Source organism: Brassica napus, chromosome C2 (genome assembly GCF_020379485.1).
Source record: "Brassica napus cultivar Da-Ae chromosome C2, Da-Ae, whole genome shotgun sequence".
In the NCBI taxonomy this organism is placed as follows: domain Eukaryota; kingdom Viridiplantae; phylum Streptophyta; class Magnoliopsida; order Brassicales; family Brassicaceae; genus Brassica; species Brassica napus.
Genome location: NC_063445.1, coordinates 50,861,382 through 50,882,271, shown reverse-complemented (window position 1 = coordinate 50,882,271; position 20,890 = coordinate 50,861,382). Strand labels below are relative to the sequence as shown.

At 42.9% G+C, this 20,890-nt stretch overlaps 1 protein-coding gene and 2 non-coding genes across 3 annotated transcripts; 1 reads left to right on the top strand and 2 right to left on the bottom strand.

Annotated features, from left to right (window-relative positions):
* Positions 1-477: 477 nt before the first annotated feature.
* LOC125582572 lies at positions 478-584 on the bottom strand. The gene has a single exon (XR_007320029.1). It is a non-coding gene; the product is annotated as a small nucleolar RNA R71 (small nucleolar RNA).
* A 1,531-nt stretch (positions 585-2,115) lies between these two features.
* LOC125581464 lies at positions 2,116-8,853 on the top strand. Its single transcript, XM_048746944.1, has 5 exons — positions 2,116-2,858; positions 2,951-4,178; positions 4,239-4,321; positions 5,926-5,954; positions 8,074-8,853. Exons 1-5 carry the CDS (start codon positions 2,146-2,148, stop codon positions 8,838-8,840), a joined length of 2,820 nt encoding a protein of 939 aa, XP_048602901.1. The 5' UTR covers positions 2,116-2,145; the 3' UTR covers positions 8,841-8,853.
* Positions 8,854-12,411: 3,558 nt separating this feature from the next.
* Positions 12,412-12,517, bottom strand: LOC125582612. The gene has a single exon (XR_007320069.1). It is a non-coding gene; the product is annotated as a small nucleolar RNA R71 (small nucleolar RNA).
* Between the last annotated feature and the right edge of the window lie 8,373 nt (positions 12,518-20,890).

Here is a 20,890-nt window from a genome sequence, read left to right as displayed (position 1 = left end):
AGAAAGAGAAGAGAAGAAGAGCAACAGTCTCACTTGCAGAGATTGGATACTGATATGGGAGACATACCTCAAAATGATGCCAACAACGTTCCACAAAACCAACAGCGAGCAGCTCGACCCACTGGCACTTATGACTGCCCCAACATTCATGGTCATAGATTAGGAATCCGAGCACCAGCTGTAGCAGCCAACAACTTTGAGATCAAATCAGGACTCCTCAACGTGATCGAGAACAACAAGTATCATGGCTTGGCTCTAGAGGACCCATTTGATCACTTGGACAGGTTCGACAGCTACTGTGGGTTGTCAAAAACCAATGGTGTGTCTGAGGATGCCTTAAAGCTGAAGTTATTCTCTTTCTCTCTGGGGGATAAGGCACGACAGTGGGAGAAGTCTCTACCAAGTGACTCAATCACCACTTGGGATGACTGCAAGAAAGCTTTCTTGGAGAAGTTCTTCTCTACTTCAAGAACTGCTAAGCTGAGAAATGAGATCTCCAGTTTTCAACAGAAAGGCTTGGAAGGCTTCAGTGAAGCCTGGGAGAGATTCAAGGGCTACCAAGCTCAATGCCCACACCATGGTTTCTCTAAGGAGAGCTTGCTGAGCACATTCTACCGTGGTGCTCTTCCTAAGTACAGGGCCAGACTGGATACAACTAGCAATGGGTTCTTCTTGGGGAGAACTGAGGAAGATGCAGAAGAGCTGGTTGACAACATGGTAAAGAGTGATGCAGTCTACAGTGGAGACCACGACAGAGGCAGTCGAACAGATGACAAGCAGACGAGGAGGGAGTTAAAGGCTCTCCAGGATAAGATTGATATTCTCATTGCTGATAAGGCCACCCAGGAGCAGCTGCACTTTGTTGGTAACCCAAACAAAGAAGCCACACCTGTTGTCCAGGAAGTTGATGGTTTGGAAGGGCAAGAAGAGCTGTGCTTCATCAACAACAATGGTAGCTGGTACAAGAAAGAGCCAAACTTTCAGTACAACAACTACCAACAGAGATCTTACCCCAACAACCAACAGAGTGGTTATCAGCCTCGGAACAACCAGCAAGGCAGCTATCAGCCTCAACAAAACCCTCCTCCCGGTTTCAACAACAAAGGACAACAACCTGCCCAACAACAACCTACTACTTCTACCTCTACTCCTCCAGTCAGCAGCACTGATGCCCTACTAAAACAAATCTTGGAGTCTCAGACAAGAAGTGAGAAGCATGTTGGCTATGAGTTGAAAAACCTTCACGCAAAGATTGATGGAAGCTACAATGAGCTCAACAACAAGTTCAGAACCTTGGAGAACCAGTTTGCTGCCATGAACACTCAACAAAATCGCCAACAAGGTTCTTTACCTGGAAAATCTGAGCAAAACCCCAAGGAGACCATGAAAGCTATCACCCTCAGGAGTGGTAAGGAGTTACCTCAGAAAGCTCTCACCAAGGATGCTGAGAAACAAGGTGAGGGGGTTGCCATCAACATAGATGATGAAGTGGTAATTGTTGATGAGAAAATCAATGATGAAATCTCGGAGAATATTGTGGAAGCGAAAGGTAAAGGAAAGGTTGGGGAAGAGAAGAAAACAGTGAAAGATGGTGAAGTTGTTGCTCCAGCAAGTGAGAATATTTTTTTTCCTCCTCCCCATGAACCCAAACTACTATTCCCTGGTAGATTCAAGAGGCAGCTGCTAGAGAAGTACAAAGCTCTATTTGAGAAGCAAATGAGTGAAGTTCAAGTCACAATGCCCATCGTTGATGCTTTCATGCTAATTCCTCAATATAGCAAGTTCCTGAAAGATGTTGTAGTTGCAAAGAAGAAGGAGATGGATGGCATGATGATTCTCACTCATGAGTGCAGTGCCATCATCCAGAGGCTTGTTGTTCCAAAGAAGCTAGAAGATCCAGGATGCTTCACATTACCTTGTGCTCTTGGACCTATGGTATTTGATAGATGTCTCTGCGATTTGGGAGCTAGTGTCAGCTTGATGCCTTTATCTGTTGCTAAGAAGCTTGGTTTCACTCAGTACAAGAAGTGTAGACTGTCTCTGGTATTGGCTGATCGTTCAGTGAAGTACCCGGTGGGTATCTTGGAGGACCTCCCCGTTATGGTTGGAAAATATGAGATCCCTACAGACTTTGTGGTGCTTGAGATGGGTGAGGAAGCTGCAGATCCTTTAATCCTTGGAAGGCCTTTCTTAGCTACAGCAGGAGCAATTGTTAATGTGAAAGAGGGCAAGATTGATCTCCACTTGGGTAAAGGGCATGTTCTTCACTTTGACATCAAGGAGGTAATGAAGAAACCAACAGTTCAAGGGCAAGTTTTCTACATTGAAGAGATGGATGCCCTTGCTGATGAGCTCCTTGAAGAATTGTCAATAGAAGACCCTCTACAGCATGCTTTGACGATAGAGAGGCCAGCTGAAGTGATTCAGAACCTGGAGAGTGCTGCCTATGGGATGATGTTGGATTCACACAGAGGATTTGGTAGTAAGGATCAGTATGAGGAGCTGCCTCAAATTGTCCATCAGGAAGCCTCGGTCATTCAACAAGGGGACACCCAGCAAAACGACTGGAGCGAGCTTAAGGCGCCTAAGGTGGAGCTTAAACCTCTCCCCAATGGTGTAAGGTATGCATTTCTTGGTCCTAATGGAACTTATCCAGTCATTGTGAGTAGTGAACTTACTGAAACTGAGCTATCTGAACTTTTGAAAACACTTAAAAGATTTAGAAAAGCAATAGGTTACTCACTTGATGACATCAAGGGAATATCACCCTCTTTGTGTATGCATAGGATACATCTTGAGGATGAATCAATGACTTCTATCGAGCATCAAAGAAGGTTAAATCCTAACCTGAAGGATGTTGTAAAGAAAGAGATTCTTAAACTCTTAGATGCTGGTGTTATCTACCCTATCTCAGATTCTAAATGGGTATCTCCTGTGCATGTTGTGCCAAAAAAGGTGGTATAACTGTGATTAAAAATGACAAGGATGAATTGATACCAACAAGAACAGTCACTGGGCATAGGATGTGTATTGATTACCGCAAACTGAACTCTGCATCTAGAAAGGATCATTTTCCACTTCCATTTATTGATCAGATGCTTGAGAGACTTGCAAATCATCCATTCTATTGTTTTCTTGATGGATATTCAGGATTCTTCCAGATCCCCATACATCCCAATGATCAGGAGAAAACAACATTCACATGTCCTTATGGTACCTTCGCATATCGAAGAATGCCATTTGGTCTATGTAATGCTCCAGCCACCTTTCAAAGGTGCATGATGTCGATCTTTTCTGATCTGATTGAGGATGTTGTGGAGGTGTTCATGGATGATTTCTCTGTCTATGGATCTTCGTTTTCTGCTTGTTTGTCAAATTTGTGCAGGGTCCTACAGAGATGTGAAGACACCAACCTTGTGCTGAACTGGGAGAAGTGTCACTTCATGGTCAAAGAAGGGATTGTGCTGGGGCACAAGATTTCAGAGAAGGGGATTGAGGTGGATAAGGCCAAAATCGATGTTATGGTTGGTTTGCCCCCACCAAAGACAGTGAAAGACATCCGAAGTTTTCTTGGTCATGCTGGGTTTTACAGGAGATTCATAAAGGACTTCTCCATGATCACTAGACCATTGACCAGGCTGCTGTGCAAAGAAGCCACCTTCAGCTTTGATGTGGAGTGTCTAGAAGCCTTCAAGAAGCTGAAAGGTGAACTCATCAGTGCTCCAATTGTCCAGCCACCTAATTGGGATCTCCCCTTTGAGATCATGTGTGATGCTAGTGATTATGCTGTGGGAGCTGTTTTGGGGCAGAAGAAAGATGGCAAGACCCATGTGATCTACTACGCGAGCCAAACCCTGAATGATGCTCAGATGAGATATGCCACAACAGAGAAGGAGATGCTAGCCATTGTCTTTGCCTTTGAGAAGTTCAGAAGCTACTTGGTGGGATCTAAAGTCATTGTCTACACAGATCATGCTGCGTTGAGACACCTTTTGGCGAAGAAGGATGCAAAGCCCAGGCTCTTGAGATGGATTCTTTTGCTGCAAGAGTTTGATTTAGAGATCAAGGACAAGCCAGGAGTTGAGAATGGTGTAGCTGATCACTTGTCCAGGCTGAGAGTGGAGTGTGGCATTCCCATTGATGAAGGACTCCCTGAGGAACAGATCATGGCTATTGGAGCAGTGATAGCAGTTTGTGAGACTGGAAGGAAGCTTGAAGAAGTCAAGGCAACAGAAGAGAAAGAACCTTGGTATGCTGATTTGGTGAATTACCTAGCCACAGGAAAAGAGCCTTTGAATCTTGTGGGTTATGCCAAGAAGAAGTTCTACAAGGATGTGAAGAGATACTACTGGGATGAGCCCTACCTCTACATTCTCTGCAAAGATCAACTTTATAGGAGAGTGGTTGCTAATGAGGAGATTGATGGGATCCTTACACAGTGTCATGGATCATCTTATGGAGGCCACTTTGCTACCTTCAAGACTGTTGCTAAGGTGTTACAAGCTGGATTCTGGTGGCCACACATGTTCAAGGACACACAAGACTTTGTTTCAAGGTGTGATTCATGCCAAAGGAGGGGAAACATCACCAAGAGGAATGAGATGCCTCAGAATCCAATCCTTGAAGTTGAAGTGTTTGATGTGTGGGGTATTGACTTCATGGGGCCATTTCCATCATCACATGGCAACAAGTACATCCTGGTAGCTGTTGATTATGTCTCAAAATGGGTGGAAGCTATTGCAAGTCCCACCAATGATGCAAGAGTGGTAATCAAGATGTTCAAGAGCACCATCTTTCCAAGGTTCGGAGTTCCAAGAGTTGTAATCAGTGATGGAGGGTCTCATTTCATCAACAAACTGCTTGAGGGACTTCTCAGGAAGAACGGTGTTAAGCACAAGGTTGCAACTCCTTACCATCCTCAAACAAGTGGTCAAGTTGAGATTTCTAACAGAGAGATCAAGTCCATTCTGGAGAAGATTGTGGGGATTACAAGGAAGGATTGGTCAGTTAAGCTTGATGATGCGCTTTGGGCTTACAGGACAGCTTACAAGACACCTCTGGGGACCACACCTTTCAACCTATTGTACGGGAAAGCTTGCCATCTACCAGTGGAGCTTGAGTACAAGGCACTTTGGGCAGTAAAGTTGCTGAACTTTGACATCAAGAGTGCCAAGGAGAAAAGGCTTTTTCAGCTACATGAGCTTGATGAGATAAGAATGGATGCCTTCGAAAACTCAAGGATCTACAAGGAGAAGACTAAATCTTTCCATGACAAGAATATCCTAAAGAGAGAGTTTAAAGAAGGAGATCAAGTTCTTCTCTACAACTCAAGACTGAAGTTGTTTCCAGGAAAGCTTAAGTCAAGGTGGTCCGGCCCTTTCAAGGTCAAAGAGGTTAAGCCATATGGAGCAATAGTTTTGTGGAGTACTAATGGAAGAGACTTCACAGTCAATGGGCAAAGGGTTAAGCTCTACATGGCTGATGCACCTGAGGAAGATGGAGTTTCAACTCCACTGTCTGATCCTACCCCAGCCTAATCCAAAAGGAGGCAAAGTCAAGCTAGAGACTTAAAACAAGCTCACTTGGGAGGAAGTCCCATGCGTATCCTTGTACATATTGCATTGGTATTTTCATTTTCATCATATTTCATAAAAAAAAAAAGAGAGGAAAGTGTTGAAGTAGTGTTCAGGTGGTTCATCGATCCGGTCAAGGCAAAGAATCGAGCATGGGAGTGAGGTTCCGTAGCGACGCCACGAGGTCGCTCCAGCTGGGAGCGACGTGATCAGAGCGACTGGTCCAAGTCGCTCGTGTTTTCGGTGTCCGGAGCTCGAGAATCGCTCTCGGAGCGACGTCTCGCAGCGACCACGTGAGGTCGCTCGCGTTTTCTGTCGCTGGAAGCGACGTGATCAGAGCGACTCGGCTAAGTCGCTCGCGTTTTCTGTCTCCGGAGCTCAAGAATCGCTCTCGGAGCGACGTCTCGCAGCGACCACGTGAGGTCGCTCGCATTTTCTGTCGCTGGGAGCGACATGATCAGAGCGACTTGGCTAAGTCGCTCGCATTTTCTGTCTCCGAGGCTCGAGAATCGCTTTCGGAGCGACGTCTCGCAGCGACCACGTGAGGTCACTCGTGTTTTCTGTCGCTGGGAGCAACGTGACGCAGCGACCACGTGAGGTCGCTCGCGTTTGTTGCGACACGGAGTGACCTATCAGAGCGACCACTCCAGGTCGCTCCCGAGCCGGTCTAGGTAAGTCACTCTTCGATTTTGTCCGGTTTAATTCGAGTTAACCAGCCCTAAACCTAACCGGACGACCCTAGACCTACCCATACCCACGACCTTCATCTCTTTCACTCTCCTTTCCTCTCACAAACACTCATACTCTCTCAAACAAACTCACACCAAAAATCTCCTAACTTTCTCAATTCTCACCCAAATCTCCTAGTTCTTGTTTCTAAATCTAAGCTTTCGCCCCAACAGTCTATTCCTCACCACCCATTCCCCATTTCCTTCCATCCAAAGCAAGGTATTGTGTTTTTAAATTCAAATTCGTAGGTCCATGAACCCTAGAATTTGAAAATCGAAATTTGGTCATTTTCTTGCTTGATTGTGGTAAAATAGACTAGGAAAAGCTTATATATCAAGTTGGGTTGTTGAATTGATGGTGGAATTGAGTTTAATTTGAACTTTGGAAAATTAGGGTTTATGGATTTGGGGCTTTTCGAAATTGATCCTAATTGAGTGTGTTAGTGGGTGAGTTAGTATGTTAAGGTGTTGAAAGGTTTGATTAGAGAACCCTCTCATTCTAGAATTACTTTGATTATTGAATTTTACTTGTCTTGTAATTTTCACATGATGAAAAGATTGAGAATTGTGATTCTTTACGTTGCTTCTTGAAGTTTACATTTGCAAAGTCAATCGACTTATCCCTTTCCAAGTTTTGTATTTCTCAGGTACAATGGTTAGGAAAACTAAGGGAAAGTCGGATGCTGAGAGGCAAGAACCTGAAAGTCAAGAGTCTTCGTTGAGAGGAAAGGCTTTAGCCTCGGAACGAGCTGGTTCTGGGACACAAAGGACTTCTCGACAGAAAACCGTGGCTGCAAAGAAGGCAAAGGAGCAAGAGAAGAGGGCAGGAAAGAGTATAGCAGTTGCCACAGATGAGGAGAGTGGCGATGAAAGTGCAGATGAGCAGGCTCCTACAAAGAGGGCCAAGATGTCCAAGGGGAAAGAGGTTGCTGAGGATAGAGACAGGGCGAAAACTCCATCTGAGGAAGAGCTGTATCACCATTTGTTGAATGGGGTAACTTGGACTCCGACCAGATTCGCTGACCTTGATTTGCTGAAGGAGGTGGGTCTCGATTCTGATATTGAGGCAATGCTGGGGCACCTGAAGATGCCCAAACTCCTCACCATGGCCTACCCCACCTACCGGGATGTCTCCTGTCAGTTCTTGTCTTCCCTTGAGGTCACTTACCATGACGATCCGCACGTGAGGCAAGGATGGGGCAAAATAAAGTTCAAGGTCAATGGGAGAGAGTACAACATGAACTTCAAAGACATTGGGAGAGTCATGGGTTTCCAAGACTTGGCAGACTACTCCCTTCCCAAGTGTGAAAACCTCCCCACTCAGCTTTGGAAGTTAATCACTGGAAACAAGCACTCTACCGGGGCTGACAAGAACTCACATATCCGGCACCCGTCTGTACGCTACCTCCATAGGATGCTCGTCCATGCATTCTACCCACGGAAGCAAGCTGGTAGTGTCACCGAGGAAGACATGCGACTGCTCTGCCCGGCTATCCGCCCCTACGCCCCACCTGGAACGTTGCCCCTTCCAAGCAACGACATCTATGCTTCCTTCGGGATGGTCAGCTTCTTCGTGAATCGTCTCGAGCACTACAGAGACTGGGCATGGTACACAACTGATTCGCAACCAAAGGTTGGGATAGGCGGGATGATCACACCACTGCTCCAATTTCTGAATGTTCCCTTGGGAAAGGACGCAGCAGGGCCTAAGTTCATCGATGGCACTTACTTGAGGATTGCCACCTATTTCAGTGGGATGTATGGGAAGGACTACGTCTACCACTACTACTTGCAGGGCAAGCCGGTCGAAGTGGTTCTTCCAAACCAGAGACTGACGAGCTTAGAGAGACCTGGAGCTATCAGCTTCAACTTATCCCAAGAAGACTTTCTTGGAGAACACGGGTCTCTCGGTCCCATTGCTGCACCAAGGAAAAGGAGTGTTCCGACGAGACACGACTTCACAGAACCTCCTAGGGAAGAATCTGTACCCATCTATGGACCTCCACGCTACTACTTCAAGCCACATGATGGAGTCCTTCCCCCTGGTGCGCTTCGTGATGCTCATGACCACATTAGCCGACTTCAGCGATGGAACAAGGCACAAGACAGAACAATCGAAAAGCTGAAGGACAAGTGCAAGGCGCTGAGCAAGACGGTGAAGAAGCAAGCAAAGACTTCAGCCAAGTTCATGAAGAAGGTGGCCGATGTCTTGACCAGAGGAGGAATAGCTGGATGTAGCTCAGCGGACTTCGCCTTCGCGAACACATCAGTCCCCCAGCCCCCACCTCAGCCCACTGATCTTGGTTTCCCACTCACTGATAGACAGCTCCAGCGACAATGGAGGAACCCACCCACTCAGCCTTCCGCCTCTGGAAACAAGTCTCCATCCCTAGCCTCTTCAGAAAGTGAAGCTGAGATTGAAGAAGTTCAGAGCCAACAATGGTATGGAGACTACAGCTCAGGACATGGAGGTTACTACACCACGTTCCCACCGGACGACGATGATGCTGGGGCATCTGCCCCCACTTACTATCCTTGAAGGTACTTCTCTACTTTCCCCTGTATATACCATTTCGTTTTTGCATATTAGTTTTCTCTTTTGGGTATCTCCCTCTCCTTGACAACACAGAGACTGTGTCATTTAAGTTTGGGGGAGGTACCAAGTATTTGATCATGTTTGCTTTGATGTTGTTTCATTGAGTCATGCATTGCATATCTATTTGCATATAAAAAAAAATCATTTAGTTTGCATCATTTGCATTTCTAGGAGAGTCTAGAGCATATAGGTTGCATTCACTTGCATTGGGAGCAATGATTTTAAATGCCTTGTAAAGAACACTACTTTGCACCTGAGTAGCTTATGCACCTCTCAAAAGGACTTGTATGCTTCGAGCTTGAAAACTCTTCCTGAAACTTGTTGATTGCTGAAACTCAGTCTTTGAAGCCAACTACAACCTTATTTGAACTGAACGAACTTAATGCATCTTGCTCATGGTCCCTTGTGTACTGAATCATGGATATACACGCTTGAGTTGTCACATCATTTATGCCAATCTTTTTGACAACCTCTAGTGGTAGACCTCTCCCCAAAATCTCTTCCTCTGTTTAAGCCTTCATTGATTGATGAGTGAGGCCTTTTTCGGAAAGTCTTACATGCACATAATGTTGAGAGTATCGGGAACGACAATGCTTGATCTTCATTCTTGCTAGATTAGGCACATTATTGTCTAGCCATAGGATGGGGGTGAGTGTTGTGAAGTTTGATTTGGGAGTATGAGAAAGTTGAAGGAAAAGAGTGAACTCTTGTGTTTAATTGACTAGTCTTTATGGGATAAGTAGAGGAACTTCTAGCTCGATTTGTGAAAAGTCTTGGCCCCAAAAAAAAAAAAAAAAAAAAAAGGGCTAGCAAAGTTGTTTAGAGCTAAGATTTGTTTAGAAGTTAAGAAAATCCTTTATAGATTTCAAAGAAAAAGAGTTTTATGTGCAAAGTGTTCTTGGGATCTTTTGGTGAGAGATGGGAGTTGGGTTTGACATTATGAAGTGATTGTGTAACTTGTATGTTTGGGAAAATGGTAGAACAATGGAGATTGAGCATTGTATGCATGAGTTGGTCCCTTTCTTAGATATATTATGTGCAATGTCAAGGCTACTCGTTTTGAGAGTAAACCACTTTAAAAGATCATGAATTTTGAAACTCTTGACCCACTTGAATAAAAGCCTTCTCTTACTCAACCAAATGATTTGGACCAATTGACCATTTGCAAGAATTCACTTGATGTTTTATGCTTAATGAATGTGAGAGTTGGTTGATTTGAATGTGTGGATGCTTGATGATGAGTATAAGGGCAAAAGGAGTTGAGATAGACCTAGAGAAGCTAGAGTGTAATAAGAGAGTGTGCTCATGTTAGATTAAATGTTGAATCGAGTGCTAGTTGTGTTTCTTTTGGCTATGAGCTCCCACCTTCAAACCTCTCTCCCTATGAGTTCTAGAAAGTTCACTTGTGGACAAGTAAAAGAACAAGTTTGGGGGAGTTGATATCTTGCATATTTCCATTGTCTTATCCATTCACCCATGTGCATTTTGATCATATAGACTAGGATTTAGCCATGTTTAGGTTGCATTTTTCATACATGAGTCCTTATCAGGTATTGGAGTACCACATGGAGTTCTTGGAGACATTTGAGTGCATTTGGAGCTCAAAATAGATGATAAAGGTGATCATTGGACGAGCAGTGCATGGGAGCGACCTCACCGGAGTGACACCGTGAAGTCGCTGTGACACCCTTTCAGAGCGACTTGGGCAGAGCGACACCCCGATTTCGCTTGCGTCTCCATCACCCGGAGCGACGTGACCGAAGTGACACAGCGAGGTCGCTCGCGAAGAGCGACCCAGAGCGACGTCTCGCAGTGACCCCACCAGGTCGCTCCCGAAGCCTGGAGCGACCTCCCGGAGCGACTACTGGAGGTCGCTGCGCGCCTTCTGTTTGCTCGAATTCATTTCTACTCAAGGGCCTTTTGGTCATTTCATTATGCACGTTTTTACTTCTGAAAACATATGTTTTAAGTACTTTTGGCAGCCACCAGACAGATTATCTTTGTTCTAAGAAAAAACCTTTGGAAATTCATCTCTTGAATCATCTTTGTTCATTTAGTTATTGCAATTCTGTGTTTTCCAATTCGTTGTTGTATCCCTCTGTATGATTAATCTGAAATCCAAAATGGGTTTAAGAGGAATCATGAAGAGTAGTGAGTAATCACCATTTGAATTCATTGGTTAGGAAGATTAAGGGTGATTAGGTTAGAGCTAGGATGTTTTAGAGTAGATCATTCCAAAACCTTGCTAGTAGAGTAATCATAATGCATCTTCTGAGTTAGCTTCTCAAAAGTTGATCTTTAGGCATTTCCCACCCAAAAGGTGTTCGATGAAATGCCTGAAACAACTCTTCTAAGCTTTTAGCATATTTTGCCAAAGACATTTGTTGTTAGAAGTGCTAAGATAGCCTTAGACCTGTTAGTAATGATTGCTTCCATATTATTCAACCGAAGACATTTGTTGTTTGAAATGTGTTAGTAAATGAACATTCATCTAGACATAGAGTTTGTTTAGAATCGTGTCTAAGCTTAAGGTTGATAGTTTGATTGTTCGTTTGCCATCCTTAGTTCGTAACTTGATCACCCAAGGTCTAATTCATATGCCCATGAGTTCTCATTTCCTTAGTTAAGAAAGTCAATTCATTTACCGTTTTTATTATTCTGAAACCGCATTAGTAATAATTATTAGTTTAGAAAACCTTTAAAATCATCGGTTGCACTTAGATTAAGTAAGTACTTGCATTCTCAGTGCTTGAAATCCCTTAGAATTGGTTCGACAATCATTTATACTACAACATTTGTCTTAGGAGCCTTGAAAACTCCTAATATCAAATTGGCGCCGTTGCCAAATTCTAAGTAGATTTGAACATTGAGATTTAGTCATTTGCTTGAGACTAAGTCATTTTTATTTTCTTTACTTACTGATTCTCCTTCTTCACCTCCCTTTAATTTACAGGTGTATGAACTTGAGGAGCAGGGGTCCATCAAACCTAGTTCCAAGAGCCGCAGACATCAGAGCTTTAGAGAGAGAGAGAGTGCTAGAAAGAGAAGAGAAGAAGAGCAACAGTATCACTTGCAGAGATTGGATACAGATATGGGAGACATACCTCAAAATGATGCCAACAACGTTCCACAAAACCAACAGCGAGCAGCTCGACCCACTGGCACTTATGACTGCCCCAACATTCATGGTCATAGATTGGGAATCCGAGCACCAGCTGTAGCAGCCAACAACTTTGAGATCAAATCAGGACTCCTCAACGTGATCGAGAACAACAAGTATCATGGCTTGGCTCTAGAGGACCCATTTGATCACTTGGACAGGTTCGACAGCTACTATGGGTTGTCAAAAACCAATGGTGTGTCTGAGGATGCCTTAAAGCTGAAGTTATTCCGTTTCTCTCTGGGGGATAAGGCACGACAGTGGGAGAAGTCTCTACCAAGTGACTCAATCACCACTTGGGATGACTGCAAGAAAGCTTTCTTGGAGAAGTTCTTCTCTACTTCAAGAACTGCTAAGCTGAGAAATGAGATTTCCAGTTTTCAACAGAAAGGCTTGGAAGCTTCAGTGAAGCCTGAGAGAGATTCAAGGGCTACCAAGCTCAATGCCCACACCATGGTTTCTCTAAGGAGAGCTTGCTGAGCACATTCTACCGTGGTGCTCTTCCTAAGTACAGGGCCAGACTAGATATATACAACTAGCAATGGATTCTTCTTGGGGAGAACTGAGGAAGATGCAGAAGAGCTAGTTGACAACATGGTAAAGAGTGATGCAGTCTACAGTGGAGACCACGACAGAGGCAGTCGAACAGATGACAAGCAGACGAGGAGGAAGTTAAAGGCTCTCCAGGATAAGATTGATATTCTCATTGCTGATAAGGCCACCCAGGAGCAGCTGCACTTTGTTGGTAACCCAAACAAAGAAGCCACACCTGTTGTCCAGGAAGTTGATGGTTTGGAAGGGCAAGAAGAGCTGTGCTTCATCAACAACAATGGTAGCTGGTACAAGAAAGAGCCAAACTTTCAGTACAACAACTACCAACAGAGATCTTACCCCAACAACCAACAGAGTGGTTATCAACCTCGGAACAACCAGCAAGGCAGCTATCAGCCTCAACAAAACCCTCCTCCCGGTTTCAACAACAAAGGACAACAACCTGCCCAACAACAACCTACTACTTCTACCTCTTCTCCTCCATTCAGCAGCACTGATGCCCTACTAAAACAAATCTTAGAGTCTCAGACAAGAAGTGAGAAGCATGTTGGCTATGAGTTGAAAAACCTTCACGCAAAGATTGATGGAAGCTACAATGAGCTCAACAACAAGTTCAGAACCTTGGAGAACCATTTTGCTGCCATGAACACTCAACAAAATCGCCAACAAGGTTCTTTACCTGGAAAATCTGAGCAAAACCCCAAGGAGACCATGAAAGCTATCACCCTCAGGAGTGGTAAGGAGTTACCTCAGAAAGCTCTGACCAAGGATGCTGAGAAACAAGGTGAGGGGGTTGCCATCAACATAGATGTTGAAGTGGTAATTGTTGATGAGAAAATCAATGATGAAATCTCGGAGAAGATTGTGGAAGGGAAAGGTAAAGGAAAGGTTGGGGAAGAGAAGAAAACAGTGAAAGATGGTGAAGTTGTTGCTCCAGCAAGTGAGAATATTTTTGTTCCTCCTCCCCATGAACCCAAACTACCGTTCCCTGGTAGATTCAAGAGGCAGCTGTTAGAGAAGTACAAAGCTCTATTTGAGAAGCAAATGAGTGAAGTTCAAGTCACAATGCCCATCATTGATGCTTTCATGCTAATTCCTCAATATAGCAAGTTCCTGAAAGATGTTGTAGTTGCAAAGAAGAAGGAGATGGAGGGCATGATGATTCTCACTCATGAGTGCAGTGCCATCATCCAGAGGCTTGTTGTTCCAAAGAAGCTAGAAGATCCAGGATGCTTCACATTACCTTGTGCTCTTGGACCTATGGTATTTGACAGATGTCTCTGCGATTTGGGAGCTAGTGTCAGCTTGATGCCTTTATCTGTTGCTAAGAAGCTTGGTTTCACTCAGTACAAGAAGTGTAGACTGTCTCTGGTATTGGCTGATCGTTCAGTGAAGTACCCGGTGGGTATCTTGGAGGACCTCCCCATTATGGTTGGAAAATATGAGATCCCTACAGACTTTGTGGTGCTTGAAATGGATGAGGAAGCTGCAGATCCTTTAATCCTTGGAAGGCCTTTCTTAGCTACAGCAGGAGCAATTGTTAATGTGAAAGAGGGCAAAATTGATCTCCACTTGGGTAAAGGGCATGTTCTTCACTTTGACATCAAGGAGGCAATGAAGAAACCAACAGTTCAAGGGCAAGTTTTCTACATTGAAGAGATGGATGCCTTTGCTGATGAGCTCCTTGAAGAATTGTCAATAGAAGACCCTCTACAACATGCTTTGACGATAGAGAGGCCAGCTGAAGTGATTCAGAACCTGGAGAGTGCTGCCTATGGGATGATGTTGGATTCACACGTAGGATTTGGTAGTAAGGATCAGTATGAGTAGCTGCCTCAAATTGTCCATCAGGAAGCCTCGGTCATTCAACAAGGGGATACCCAGCAAAACGACTGGAGCGAGCTTAAGGCGCCTAAGGTGGAGCTTAAACCTCTCCCCAATGGTGTAAGGTATGCATTTCTTGGTCCTAATGGAACTTATCCAGTCATTGTGAGTAGTGAACTTACTGAAACTGAGCTATCTGAACTTTTGAAAACACTTAAAAGATTTAGAAAAGCAATAGGTTACTCACTTGATGACATCAAGGGAATATCACCCTCTTTGTGTATGCATAGGATACATCTTGATAATGAATCAATGACTTCTATCGAGCATCAAAGAAGGTTAAATCCTAACCTGAAGGATGTTGTAAAGAAAGAGATTCTTAAACTCTTAGATGCTGGTGTTATCTACCCTATCTCAGATTCTAAATGGGTATCTCTTGTGCATGTTGTGCCAAAAAAGGTGGTATAACTGTGATTAAAAATGACAAGGATGAATTGATACCAACAAGAACAGTCACTGGGCATAGGATGTGTATTGATTACCGTAAACTGAACTCTGCATCTAGAAAGGATCATTTTCCACTTCCATTTATTGATCAGATGCTTGAGAGACTTGTAAATCATCCATTCTATTGTTTTCTTGATGGATATTCAGGATTCTTCCAGATCCCCATACATCCCAATGATCAGGAGAAAACAACATTCACATGTCCTTATGGTACCTTCGCATATCGAAGAATGCCATTTGGTCTATGTAATGCTCCAGCCACCTTTCAAAGGTGCATGATGTCGATCTTTTTTGATCTGATTGAGGATGTTGTGGAGGTGTTCATGGATGATTTCTCTGTCTATGGATCTTTGTTTTCTGCTTGTTTGTCAAATTTGTGCAGGGTCCTACAGAGATGTGAAGACACCAACCTTGTGCTGAACTGGGAGAAGTGTCACTTCATGGTCAAAGAAGGGATTGTGCTGGGGCACAAGATTTCAAAGAAGAGGATTGAGGTGGATAAGGCCAAAATCGATGTTATGGTTGGTTTGCCCCCACCAAAGACAGTGAAAGACATCCGAAGTTTTCTTGGTCATGCTGGGTTTTACATGAGATTTATAAAATACTTCTCCATGATCACTAGACCATTGACCAGGCTGCTGTGCAAAGAAGCCACCTTCAGCTTTGATGTGGAGTGTCTAGAAGCCTTTAAGAAGCTGAAAGGTGAACTCATCAGTGCTCCAATTGTCCAACAACCTAATTGGGATCTCCCCTTTGAGATCATGTGTGATGTTAGTGATTATGTTGTGGGAGCTGTTTTGAGGCAGAAGAAAGATGGCAAGACCCATGTGATCTACTACGCGAGCCAAACCCTGAATGATGCTCAGATGAGATATGCCACAACAGAGAAGTAGATGCTAGCCATTGTTTTTGCCTTTGAGAAGTTCAAGAGCTACTTGGTGGGATCTAAATTCAATGTCTACACAGATCATGCTGCGTTGAGACACCTTTTTGGCGAAGAAGGATGCAAAGCCCAGGCTCTTGAGATGGATTCTTTTGCTGCAAGAGTTTGATTTAGAGATCAAGGACAAGCCAGGAGTTGAAAATGGTGTAGCTGATCACTTGTCCAGACTGAGAGTGGAGTGTGGCATTCCCATTGATGAAGGACTCCCTGAGGAACAGATCATGGCTATTGGAGCAGTGATAGCAGTTTGTGAGACTGGAAGGAAGCTTGAAGAAGTCAAGGCAACAGAAGAGAAAGAACCTTGGTATGCTGATTTGGTGAATTACCTAGCTACAGGAAAAGAGCCTTTGAATCTTGTGGGTTATGCCAAGAAGAAGTTTTACAAGGATGTGAAGAGATACTTTCTGGGATGAGCCCTACCTCTACATTCTCTACAAAGATCAACTTTATAGGAGAGTGGTTGCTAATGAGGAAATTGAGGGGATCCTTACACAGTGTCATAGGATACATCTTGAGAATGAATCAATGACTTCTATCGAGCATCAAAGAAGGTTAAATCCTAACCTGAAGGATGTTGTAAAGAAAGAGATTCTTAAACTCTTAGATGCTGGTGTTATCTACTCTATCTCAGATTCTAAATGGGTATCTCATGTGCATGTTGTGCCAAAAAAAGGTGGTATAACTGTGATTAAAAATGACAAGGATGAAAGCTATCACCCTCAGGAGTGGTAAGGAGTTACCTCAGAAAGCTCTCACCAAGGATGCTAAGAAACAAGGTGAGGGGGTTGCCATCAACATAGATGATGAAGTGGTGATTGTTGATGAGAAAATCAATGATGAAATATCGGAGAAGATTGTGGAAGCGAAAGGTAAAGGAAAGGTTGGGGAAGAGAAGAAAACAGTGAAAGATGGTGAAGTTGTTGCTCCAGCAAGTGAGAATTCTTTTGTTCCTCCTCCCCATGAACCCAAACTACCATTCCCTAGTAGATTCAAGAGGCAGCTGCTAGAGAAGTACAAAGCTCTATTGGACGAGCAGTGCATGGGAGCAACCTCACCGGAGCGACACCGTGAAGCCGCTGTGACACCCTTTCTGAGCGACTTAGGCAGAGCGACACCCCGATGTCGCTCGCGTCTCCATCACCCGGAGTGACGTGACCGGAGTGCCACAGCGAGGTCGCTCGCGAAGAGCGACCTGGAGCGACGTGACCGGAGCGACACAGCGAGGTCGCTCGCGAAGAGCGACCCAGAGCGACGTCTCGCAGCGACCCCTCCAGGTCGCTCCCGAAGCCTGGAGCGACCTCCTGGAGCGACTACTGGAGGTCGCTGTGCGCCTTCTGTTTGCTCGAATTCATTTCTACTCAAGGGCCTTTTGGTCATTTCATTATGCACGTTTTTACTTCTGAAAACCTATGTTTTAAGTACTTTTGGCAACCACCAGACATATTATCTTTGTTCTAAGAAAAAACCTTTGGAAAGTTCATCTCTTGAATCATCTTTGTTCATCTAGTTATTGTAATTCTGTGTTTTCCAATTCGTTGTTGTATTCCTCTGTATGATTAATCTGAAATCCAAAATGGGTTTAAGAGGAATCATGAAGAGTAGTGAGTAATCACCATTTGAATTCATGGGTTAGGAAGATTAAGGGTGATTAGGTTAGAGCTATGATGTTTTAGAGTAGATCATTCCAAAACCTTCCTAGTAGAGTAATCGTAATGCATCTTCTGAGTTAGCTTCTCAAAAGTTGATCTTTAGGCATTTCCCACCCAAAAGGTGTTCGATGAAATGCCTGAAACAACTCTTCTAAGCTTTTAGCATATTTTGCCAAATACATTTGTTGTTAGAAGTGCTAAGATACCCTTAGACCTGTTAGTAAAGATTGCTTCCATATTATTCAACCGAAGACATTTGTTGTTTGAAATGTGTTAGTAAATGAACATTCATCTAGACATAGAGCTTGTTTAGAATCGTGTCTAAGCTTAAGATTGATAGTTTGATTGTACGTTTGTCATCCTTAGTTCGCAACTTGATCACCCAAGGTCTAATTCCTATGCCCATGAGTTCTCATTTCCTTAGTTAAGAAAGTCAACTCATTTACCGTTTTTATTATTCTGAAACTGCATTAGTAATAATCATTAGTTTAGAAAACCTTTAAAATCATCGGTTGCACTTAGATTAAGTAAGTACTTGCATTCTCAGTGCTTGAAATCCCTTAGAATTGGTTCGACAATCATTTATACTATAACATTTGTCTTAGGAGCCTTGAAAACTCCAAATATCAAAACCACCCGAGAAGCTGGAAATGGCTAACCTTCTTTCTGATGAACCAACGACCAATTCAATCATGCCAAAGGTGATTATTCATGTTCTAAATGTTCAAGAAAGTCTTGGGCTTGATGGTTTACAAAAAAAAGAATCAAAAACAGACTTGTTTGGGCCAATTGGAGAAACCGATAAAAATTGGCTAAGGAAAAAAGATGGATTTCGACCAGGCTTTAAAGAGACATGTCTTGGCCCATATCAGGAGCATATTCTTCACTTTTCAAAGTCCTGTTCGTGGCTATATCAAGAGGCAGTCTAAGTTTCAGTCAAAGACTTTATTTAGTCAAGTCTTTGTTTATATTTTCAATGCCTTGTTTTTAGCACATTCTTCTTTGGATTTATACAACTTGTAATCCTCTAAATAGGGCCTATGAGCCACAAAATAAAGCATTCATTTTTCCCTTTTATTTGAGTTTATCTCTTTGTTCTTTTTAGAACACTTTTCGTTTCTTGGTGAGGTTATCTCCGAGTAAACAAATCTCTATTTCGTTGGACCCGTGCGTCATATCAGGCAATGTATAGAAATTCTTCTTTTGGTGGACTTGTGAGTCATATCAAGCACCAACTGAAGTCTGGTAGTATCATTGGGCCATCCGCAACCCATTGTGTCACCGTTCAATCCATAAGTTCTCCCTTTTGGCGAGTTCATATCCCTTTAGTCCGATTGAGTGATCCTTTCCTAATTTAGGGCGTATAAAGTGGTATCAAAGCGACTCAACCAGTACTATCTATCCATCTTCTCATCTTTCATTTTCTAAACACTTCTTCTTCTGTCTATCTTAAATTCTGGCCACTACCTTACCTATCGCCATTCTTCTATAAAAAAAAAGATCTACCAAAAAAAAAAAAAAAAAAAAAAAATTTGATTTGTTGGCTAGGTGGTGGAAGAGAAATCATGCTGGCTGAGGAGAAATCCAGCCTTGGAGTGGTTAATACGGATTTCACAAATCAGTTCTCTTATCTTTCTACCTTGTGTTCATCCCGTGTTGCTTGGAGATTCCATTGGGTTACTTGATTTGTTCTCTTAGAACTTTGAGAGGAAACTCTTGTGTGGCCACCAAAATCCGAGAAAAACACTTGTGTGGATGAGGATAAACACTTGAGAGTGTGAGGATTTTTTTTTATCTCTTAACCTTTTGTGCTAAGAATTTTCAGGTTAAGATGTTTGAAGCTGACCAAAGAACGCTTTTCAGTTAGTTTGAACTCCAGGAGTTTTGTGACAACCTTGTGGAGGGTGTGGTGAAAGCCATCAAGGACGTTAGTAAGATCCAAAAGAAGAGCACAACCACACGTGCACATGTAGCTAAGCCATCCTTATTCATCAATGAAAAACCCAAAGGTAAATCTGAAAACAACCTTGAAGATCTAAAAGATTTTTCGGATTCTTTACCAATTTTTGATGAATAAGATGAAGAGCTTATTGAAAGTTTGATGATTTGTGAGGATAATTGTGATCTTCCTTTTCTAGAACCTGATTTTATGTTTGATAAAGAACAGACTATTGCAGAACTAACATTTTTTGCAACAGGAGCATCCGAGTAGTCTTGTTCTATTTTGACAGGATTTTGACGAAAAACCATTCGACTACCCACATCAAGGACCGCTTCTTGATACTAGGAGACCGTTGGACGATGGCCTAGGTCCCATCTTTGATGAGAAAGACGAACTTGGTCCTACCTTTGATGAGAAAACACCAAGCATGACATCCATCAACATGGAGAATCATCTTTGCTTTGATCCAGGCACAACTCCAACGCCTTTGACCACATACATTCAAGAGCACTGTGAGAAAATTGATTTGGTTAATTTTCTCTCTGAAACGTGTGTTAAGATCAGTTCTCAAAATGTGAAATGTTTTAGTTTTGACAAGGTTAAAGATATTCGTGTTTCAGATTCTGTTTTTGAAAACATGTTTAATTCTTTTAAAGTGTTTGAACCTGATGAACTTTTTGATCAAAAAATTTTTCAACATGACAATGGCATCAATTCTGGATTTGTTTTGAGTTTAAATCAGTTCTTGAAACATAGCAAAGGTTTTGATCATTTTGAAGAGTCTCTTGAGCTTGATTTGCAACAGCCTGATTTTTGTGCTAGAAATTCATTTGATTCATTTGTCTTCAAAGAAAATAGCTTTAATCTGAGTTGTTATAGATATGCACTGATCAATGGTAACTTGTTTGCATCCACTTGTGCCTTGGACGAATTTATAGTTAAGACTTTGCTGGAACAAAAATCACTTAGAGGTAAAACTGATTTTTGTTGTGATTCTGTTTTGAAATATGATCTTGAACTTTTGTATTCTAATTTTGATCATGTTAGGCACGTTTTGAAAATGTCCTATGATATTTCATGCCTTGAAAGCATTCTGATTTACAACACCTTCTTTGATAAAAGTGCTGATCCTTGGATAAGTAATTCTCGGTTTGAAAATGATCTCTTGTGTTCTAAATCTGAGAAACTTGCGCATGTTTTGAATTTGTTCTTTAGTAATTGTGCTATCACGTGCCCTCACACCATTCTGGTGTACAACACTTACTTTGATAGGCTTCATGATGATCTGAAACGTGTGCTACATGTTCTAGGGAAAGAAACTTTGGTTTCTGATCTAAACAAGTACTTGTCTTGCACATATGATCCTAGTATTTTAATGTTTGTTTTGAGTGTCCATGATAAACAGGATCAGTCTCC

What these genes read in the sequence shown, in the direction of transcription:
- LOC125581464 (XM_048746944.1), top strand. Translation starts at nt 2,146, where the DNA reads ATGGGTGAGGAAGCTGCAGATCCTTTAATCCTTGGAAGGCCTTTCTTA. An exon ending in AATCCTAACCTGAAGGATGT is followed by an intron (nt 2,859 to 2,950) that starts TGTAAAGAAAGA and finishes ATGTTGTGCCAA; the next exon opens with AAAAGGTGGTATAACTGTGA. An exon ending in TTTTCTGTCTCCGGAGCTCA is followed by an intron (nt 5,955 to 8,073) that starts AGAATCGCTCTC and finishes ATGGGAAGGACT; the next exon opens with ACGTCTACCACTACTACTTG.